We start from the raw sequence: 9,166 nt of genomic DNA, 5'->3' as shown, positions 1-9,166 counted from the left end.
AATGGTACTTTATTATCACATGTACCAAGCGCCAGAGACCCAGGTTCAATCCTGACCTCGGGTGCTGTCTGTGTGTGGAATTTGCACGTTCTCCCCGTGACTGTGTGGGTTTCCTCCGGGTGCCCCAGTTTCCTTCCACGTCTCATAGACGTGTGTGTCGGAAGGTTAACGGTTGAAATCTGAAGAAGGGTCTTGACCCGAAAAGTCACCCATTCCTTCTCTCCAGAGATGCTGCCTGTCCCGCTGAGTTACTCCAGCATTTTGTGTGTTTCTTTGATTTAAACCAGCACCTGCAGTTCTTTCCTACCCATATCTAATCAAAATACTGTCCTGGTCAGTATTGCATTGTGTATTGCCTGCTGGACTTCCCACAATAGTTGAGGAAGATAATTTAGAAAGGCAAAGAAGAGAAATGAATAACCTCATTTTTTAATACATTTATTTATTTGTTAGTAACCACCAATAGGCATCCCGAACTGCCCCAAGCTGTGGGCGATAGAGAGGAGAGTATTTGCCAACATGTCAGTAATCAGGCCTGTTCGATGAGGGGCAGGGAGTTCCAGTAGGTGAGAGGCCACTTTTGTCTGAAACACCTCGCTAGATGCTCACGGTCGTACAAAGACTTGTCCCTGTGGCTGCAGACTGGGGCTGCTCAATGTTAACCACCATTCCATATACCAGGGAGCCAGCAAATCTCCCAAAACTATCCAATTCCAACCGAATCCCTTCCAACAGCATAACAACGAGGCCCACAGCTCCCTTTGGTTATGCTGTAGGAGTTGTGGAAGCTATTGGTGAGACGCAAATTTCTCCAGATAAAATATAGGGACCTCATATGGGTCTAAAATGTGCTTCAGACAGCTGCAGAGATATGTGTGAGCCATCTGGGGATCCACTGTATGCTATAGATAGAATACAGAGGATATAATGTGATCTATAGACATCTGTAGCATACATTAGATAGACTGAGGGACATCTATATCCAACAGGAGCCCGCTATGCATTTTAGTAACAATGACAAACAGAAATATTACAGACTTTAGTAACTTACTCAAGGAAATTATAGCAGAAAAGGTTATAGTGAAGTTATACAGACATTTGTAACTTAAGGAAGTCTTAGTGAAGTTCTACAAATATTATAGTCTTGTAACTTGAGAAAAGCATAGTGAAGTTATTGAGTATTGTAACTTTGGGAAGTTATATTGAAGTTAAACAAAAGGCAGCGTTTTGTAACTTAAGGAAGACATGGAATTTATAGAGTATGTAATTTGAGGAAATCATACATGTTATAGAGGATTGTAAATTAAGGAAGGCATTGTGATGTTCAAGAGTATCGTAACTTGAGGAAGTTATAGAGTATTGTCTGTTAAGCAAGTCATAGTAAAGTTATACCACTTATAAAGTTGAGTAATTTAAGGGAGGCACAGTGAAGTAACAGAATATTTAAACTTAAGGAAATTATAGTAACATCATAGAGGAAATTACAGTGAAGTATAAAAGTTAGACTTTTTAAGGAAGGCACAGTGAAGTTATAGTGCGTTATAACTTTACAAAGGACTGGTGAAGTTGTATAAAGGTTACAGACTTTGAAGGAAGTTTAGTGTGGGGAGATTAATCTATGAAACAGGGTTGTTTTGGACCCCCAGAGTGGGTGCCAGTGGGGACGGGCTCGGTGCTTGGTGGTGGGGTGGGCAAGTGGGCGGGGAGTCCCTGTCTGTGCCGCCTGCTACCAGCAGTTGTAGCCGCTGCTGTCGGCGGGGTAGTACACCTGGAAGTTGCTGCCGCTGTAGAGGGGGCCGGAGCGGGCCGAGCCGAAGCGTGTGGCGGTCAGGTTGGTGTCGAGGTAGCCGTAGGCGGGCTGGAAGAGGCACTGCGGGCCGTCGCCGGCCATGGGCGGGGGGTTGTTGGCAGCGGCAGCAGCGGCGGCAGAGGCCAGGGGCTTAGCGGAGGTGGCATTGCCGCGGGCACTGTAGGGGTACTCGGGCACGAAGGACCAGTAGCCCAGCAGCGGGGCGTAGGCAGCTCGGATGTAGGCGTGGCGCGGCACAAACTCTTGTGCCACCTGGCCGTAGGTGTAGGCCCCGGGACCGGGCCCCGGGCCAGCTGAGCGCAGGAAGCAGCCTGCGGCCTGCGGGTAGGCAGGCTGCTGCAGCGGCAAGCGCAGGCCGCGGCCCGGGTAGAAGGGGGGCTGCTGCCCGTAGCCGGTAGCTGGTGAGGCAGTGGCGGTGGCTGTGGGGGGAGCGGGGGCTGGCGGAGCAGCTGGGTAGTTGATGAGGGCCGGCCGGCCGGGCAGGGCTGGGTAGCGGGTGGGGTACAAGCCGCTGCTGCTGTACTTGGAGCCAGCGTCGGGTAGCGGAGGGGGAGGAGGGGGAGGAGGGAGGGGGAGGGGGAGGGTTGGAGCCCACTAGGACCGAGGCATCGGCCTCCATCTCACGGCCGGCCCGGTGTTTGTGAGGCCCAGGACCCACCGGGTGCCGCTCCATGTCTGGGAACTCAGGGCCCAAGTGGCCGCCGCTCCCCGAAGCCTCGGCCTCCACTGTACTCCCGGCATCTCCCTCTGCTGCGGCTGCTTCAGGGGCCAGGTCTTTGCCTCCGTCACCTCGCCTGGCCAGCAGGTGCTGGGGCCCAGCCAGCTCCCGGGGTCTGGTCACATCCTTGGGCCCGGCCCTGCGTGCTGATGGCGCCAGGCCCTTCAGCGAGTGGCGGCTGGTGCTGTAGCTGTGCTCCGAGCGGCTGGGCCTGGCATCCGGGGACGAGGCCTCTGGCGAGTCGCGGCCCTCGGCCTCCTTGCGGTAAACCTCCCTCGGCGCCCCGCAAAGCAGGCGTACCAGCTCGCTGCCCGATGACGGCCTATCCTGGGCTAGGCCCGAAGCCAGGCCTGGGCCCGAGGTCAGAGCCAGCGGCTCACTGTGGCCCTCGTCCTCACAGGCCGGTGGCTCCTCGCACAGCTTGGCAAAGACGGGGAGCTGGCGCCGGGCCTGCTCGTCCTGCGGCTCCCGCGAGGCCAGGGGCAGCGGCGGCGACACTTGGGCCCTCTTGTCCCCGGCAGAGCTGAACATGCTGTTCTGTAGGAAGTCTTTGATGATCTGGGCCTCCTCCATCACCACCTTGTTGTCCGGGGCCTCTGACTCGTGGATGTGCTTGAGGGAGAACTGGGCCAGTAACTGGCAGATCTCCTTGTTGGATGCCACCGAGACTCTGCTGCCCACTTCCAGATCCTCCTTTGAGCCACACCTCACCTGCTTCTCCTCTGCCACCTCTTCCTTGGCCAGGCTGTCTTTGCTCAGCTCCGTCCCACTGCCGGACTTCAGGAAATTATTCAAGAAGTTGGTCTTATCCAGAGATTCTGCTTCAGAGTCCTGCAGCTCCTTCGTCTTGGTCTCCAGGATGGACACCATTTGGTCGTTCCCTTCCAGACGGTTTTGCTGGAGGTCCACGCCCCCACTGTTCTCCGCCACGATGCTCAGATACTCCAACTGCACCAGCAGGGAGACGTCATCCTTGCCACAGCTGTCCGCCACCCTCTTGCCCGCCTTGCCCCGCACTGTATCGCCCGCATCCTCGGCCTGGCCTGGCTCGGAGCCCGTCACCTCCTTGGAGCTGCAGTCCAGCTGGGCTGAGAGTTGCTGCACCCGCTTCCAGATCTCGTAGCAAGCCTTGTCCAGCCCATCCTCCGGCGTGTCCTTGTGGATCCAGGTATAGCGCGGGTATGGACCCAGAGGGAAGGAGCACTTGGTGTCTCTCTGGGTGTGGACCAGTTCCAGCTTTGCCAGCATGGTCCCAGAGGGAGTGTCTCGGTTAGACCGATTGGCGATCTTACTGTTACTGAGCAACAGTGTAAAACTGTAAATAAATAGTCACGACCTCACAATATTGCAGCCTGACAGCGAGTTCCATGCCTTTGGGGCTCAGAACATCAATGAAAAGTTGGTCCTTTGTGACGTAAGAAGCTTTTGTGACAACCGGGTTTAAATAGATACAATCACGAGGTCACAATGTTACATGAGGGAGAGGAGAAAGTGTCCCCCTGAAGAACATTGAGGCAGTTCCATTGGGCTCTTGTTCAGTCTCATTGGGAGGATTGTGTGCAGTTCTGGTTACTCCAGTACAGGAAGGATTTGGAGGCTTTGGGCGGCATGGTGGAGCAGCGCTAGAGTTGCTGCCTCACAGCGCCGGAGACCAGGGTTCGAACCCAGCTACGGGTGCTGTCTACGGAGTTTGTACGTTCTCCCCGTGACCTGCGTGGGTTTTCTCTGAGTTCTTCCGTTTCCTCCCACACTCCAAAAACGTACAGGTTTGTAGGTTAATTGGCCTGGTGTAAATGTGAATTGTCCCTAGTGTGTGTAGGGTAGTGTTAGTGTGCGGGGATCGCTGGGCGTTGTGGTGTCAGTGGGCTGAAAGGCCTGTGTCTGTGCCGTATCTGTAAACTAAAAAAATAAAATAAAATAAAAAAGGGGCAGAAGAGGTTTGCCAGAACGCTGCATGGATTAGGGTCATTAACTAGAAGGAGAGGTTGGTCCCATCGACTCCATGATCTACACCTCACGCTGCCTCGGCAAGGCCAGCAGCATCATCAAGGACCAGTCTCACCCCGGCCGTTCCCTCTTCTCCCCTCTCCCATTGGGCAAGAGGTACAGAAGAGTGAAAGCGCACACCTCCAGATTCAGGGACAGTGTCTTCCCAGCTGTTATCAGGCAACTGAACCATCCTACCACAACTAGAGACCAATCCTGAAGTATTATCTACCTCATTGGTGACCCTCGGACTATCCTTGATCGGACTTTGCTGGCTTCACCTTGCACTAAACATTATCCCCTTATCATGTATCTGTACACTGCAAATGGCTCGATGGTAATCATGTATTGTCTTTCCGCTGACTGGTTAGCCCGTGACAAATGCTTTTTACTGTACCTCGGTACATATGACAAAAACTAAAACTAACCAAACAAACAGATTGTTTTCTGGAGAACGCTGGAGGATGAGTGGTGACCTAGAAGGAGTATATAAAATGATGAGAGACACAGAAAGAGAACTACATTCCCAGGATGGTAGTGTGATCAACTGGAGGGCATAAGCCTGGGGTCAGCCTGAGTCTGACGAAGGGTCACGACCCGAAATGTCACCTATTCCTTTTCTCCAGAGATGCTGCCTGACCCACAGAGTTACTCCATCTTTTTGTGTCTAAAAAGCTTCTGATTGTCCACCATATATCTACGATGTTTTATGCATCTCAATCAAAGTCTCCCCTCAGCCTCTGACGTACCTGGAGGAGATGGCGTTGGGATTGAGGGGATTGGCACTGGGAGCTGGCATGGAGTTGAAGGGCAGAATGATATGCAGTGTGGGTGAGCGTGCTTCTTGAGTCTCTGTGCGGAGGAGGGAGTGTGAGCCTGTGTCGGCTGTGCTGTGGGGGAGGCGAGGCAGTGACAGATATTCAGATAGTGACAGATGGTCCCACCGCACGCCAAGGGGAACTGACAGGTGAGAAATGAGCAATGAAATGTGAGCACAGTTCCTGGCCACTGTATTGTGCCTCACCCAGAGCGCGGCTGGTTCAGCCAGGACCAGAGCTGCCGAGAGTACAATCAAGGACCAGTCGCACCCTGGCCACTCCCTCTTCTCCCCTCTCCCATCAGGCAAATGGTACAGAAGTGTGAAAACGCACACCTCCAGATTCAGGGACAGTTCCTTCCCAGCTGTTATCAGGCAACTGAATCATCCTACCACAACCAGAGAGCAGTGCTGAACTGCTATCTACCTCATTGGAGACCCTCGGATTATCCTTGATCAGATTTTGCTGACTTTACCTTGCACTAAACGTTATTCCCTTATCATGTATCTGTACACAGTGGACGGCCCGTTTGTAATTACGTCCTTTCTTTCCGTTGACTGGATAGCACGCAACATAAAGTTTTTCACTGTACCTCGGTACACATGACAATAAACAAAACTGAACTGAACTGAAGACGTCAGCAACATTACATTCGCACCACTGACACCCCTCGCGCAAGAAGTAAAAATCTCAGCTGCTGAATACAAAGATGAGAGAATGGATGACTCATGGACGGATTGTGGAACAAGATATCCCAGGTATAGGCAGCAATGATGACTCATTCACCTTCAGCTCTTCTTTCAAGTCCTGCAGCTCCAGCTGTGGATGTGCAGAGCCTTATTGATCATGAAGTATTTTATCTGGTTGTCAAAGGCACTTGTGGCTTTCGACGCATCGGAATTAAAACAAGGGAAGGACTTTCAGATCAAGAACAAACTCAAACTGCTCCTCATATTTCGCGTGGGCAGCTTACAGCCCAGCGGTATGAGTAGTGATTTCTCTAGCTTCTAGTAACCTTTGCATTCCTTCTATCTCCATCTCTATCCCACCCTAGACAGCGTACTAGCTTCACTGTTATCCTGTTGAGTTTCATCATCTGTCTAACTCGTTAACACCTATCCACAGCCAACAATGGACCAGTGTGGGCTCCACCTTTCCTTGATTTTTTTTGTTGCATATTTTTTGTTCTATATCTCTCTACATCACCATCTATATCTCTTCTTTCCCTTTCCCATGACTCTTAGTCTGAAGAAGGGTCTCGACCTGAAACGTCACCCATTCTTTTTCTCCAGAGATGCTGCCTGGACCCACTGAGTTAGTCCTGCATTTTGTGTCTATCGAGGGGCTTTGACCTGTGTGGAACTATCCAAATGCTCAGCATCTCCTCAGCTCAACACAGGTAATGACAGGATATAATTCACAGTAAAAGCCCAAAGTCCCTTCACTTTCCCTCCGTCATACAACGTAGGAGCAGGCCATTCGGTCTGTAATGTTTATGCTAGCCCTTTGATTGAGCCAACTAATTAACTCCATGCTTGTTGCCTTTTCCCATGGCTTTCCCAACAGAATTATTTTCAATTCCCCAATGGATCAGCTCCCACAGCCCTTTCCAGCCCATTGTGTTTATTCCGATGGTCTTCCATCTGCCCTTGGAGTTGGTCCTGGTCCAAGAACACAGAGCAGTACTCCATGAGCAGCCATCAACAATAAACACACTGCTGAATATTACACAGGATCAGTGAGGAGGTCAATTATTCATCAGTTCTTGGCACAGTCATAGCCCAAGCCTAGCCTCTCCTCCGCAGAATACTCTACCGAACCTCCACACATGTATGGTAGGGAGCACACCGACGCAACCTAGTTTGGTAACGTGAGTCCAGGAATGAAGCAGATGACAGAGAATGATAGACACTGCCCAATGAATGTATGATTTCATTTAATTCTTTTGTATTGGTATCTTCCCCTTTATCTATTTGTCTCTCTGTTACACTCTTCCTTTTGCTGTTTCTACATTTCGTTCCACATACAGTGGAAGCAGGCCCTCCGGCCCAACTTGCCCACACCGGCCAATGTGCCCCATCTACACTAGTCCCACCTGCCTGCGTTTGGCCCATATCCCTCTAAACCTGCCCTATCCATGTACCTGTCTGTTTCTTAAATGTTGCGATAGTCCCTGCCTCAACTACCTCCTCCAGCAACTTGTTCCATACACCCACCACCCTTTGTGTGAAAAGGTTACCCCTCGGATTCCTATTAAACCTTTCCCCCTTCACCTTAAAACCTCTGTCCTCTGGTTCTCGATTCCCCGACTCTAGGCAAGTGACGCTGTGCGTCTGCCCGATCTATTCCTCTCATAACTTTGTCAGATTTGTTTCCATGTCTCTCAAACTTTTCATGTCTTCTTTCCTCTCCTGATTTCCTTCAATCTCCACAGCACCATTTACATGTGTGATAGTCTTAGAGGGGTTGGACAGGCTAGATGCAGGAAGATTATTCCCGATGTTGGGGAAGTCCAGAACTAGGGGTCACAATTTAAGGATAAGGGGGAAATCTTTTAGGACCAAGACGAGAAAATCATTTTTTACACACAGAGTGGTGAATCTGTGGAACTCTCTGCCACAGAAGGTAGTTGAGGCCACAGTTCATTGGCTATATTTAAGAGGGAGTTAGATGTGGCCCTTGTGGCTAAAGGGATCGGGGGGTATGGAGAGAAGGCAGGGACGGGATACTGAGTTCGATGAGCAGCCATGATCATATCGAATGGCGGTGCAGGCTCGTAGGGCCAAATGGCCTACTCCTGCACCTATTTTCTATGTTTCTATGTTTCTATGACCTCTTTGATACAGTATTTCTACTCTGGGGAAAAGACTGCCCACCCTATCTATGTCTCTCATCAATTTATAAACTATCAGGTCTCCCCTCAGCATCCAACATTCCTGAAAATCCTCCCTCTCCCGTAATCGCTCTCTCTCTCTCTCTCTCTCTCTCTCCGTCACACGGAGGAATGCGCTCGCAAATCTGTGCCTGAAGGAGGGAGCCCTCTGCATCATTTGTTACTAATTAACTGCTGGTGTCTGCCAATTACACAGGCAGTGGATCATCACACAACGCCTACAGACCTAGGGCCGCAGCTGACACAAGCCTCCAGGGATGTTATCACAGCTCTACGCTGACTGGGAACAGGCAGGCCTCTCCGTGGCCACGAGTAACACGAACAGCAGCTCTCACAGCCAGGCTGAGACCAATTACAGAGCAGGCCTTCTACGGGTGGCAGTGTGTGTGTGTGTGTGAGCTGGGTTAACGTCAGCGGGGAGACAGTCAGTGACACGGGGGTCAAGGAAAGAGCATTCACGTCGATCGCGGCCCTGTTTTCACCAATCTTCCCACCGCCACACACAAGACAGACACCATTGCATGCAGATGCCGAGAAGTGTGTTCTCTCCCTATCTCTCTCCTGTTTCATTCTCACATTAGAACTCTAATCTTGTGGCGTGTTCAACTCTGGCTGAACAACTTCTAATCTTGTTTGTGGACCACGTGAAGGTTGTAATCTTCCACCCCGTGTGTGGACTCGATAATAATAAGAAGTGACACAGGGCGCAGGGGAGAGGGTCACCAGATTAACTGCAGCGGGGATATAGTCAGTGACACATACCAGTCAGTGACAATACAGTCAGTTACACAGGGTCCTGGGGCACAGGGCTCAGTGAGGAAGCTGCATTAACGTCAGTGGAGATGCAGTCAGTGTCAAAGAGACCTTGTGAATAGGTGAAATCAGACAGGAGTGCAGCCTGAAGAAGGGTCCCAACCCAACTAAGCATGTTCTCCAGAGAT

General features: G+C 51.1%; 1 protein-coding gene across 1 annotated transcript; it reads right to left on the bottom strand.

Moving 5' to 3' along the window:
* Positions 1-423: 423 nt before the first annotated feature.
* On the bottom strand, positions 424-4,499 carry LOC129713969 (uncharacterized protein C1orf94-like). The gene is given in 2 exon segments (XM_055663402.1): positions 424-2,302; positions 2,304-4,499. Coding segments are annotated over 2 exon segments (2,049 nt in total). The 5' UTR covers positions 3,777-4,499; the 3' UTR covers positions 424-1,726.
* Positions 4,500-9,166: the final 4,667 nt, after the last annotated feature.

The sequence above is a fragment of the Leucoraja erinacea genome, chromosome 37, assembly GCF_028641065.1.
Source record: "Leucoraja erinacea ecotype New England chromosome 37, Leri_hhj_1, whole genome shotgun sequence".
NCBI lineage: Eukaryota > Metazoa > Chordata > Chondrichthyes > Rajiformes > Rajidae > Leucoraja > Leucoraja erinaceus.
This window is presented reverse-complemented; position numbering and strand designations above follow the sequence as displayed.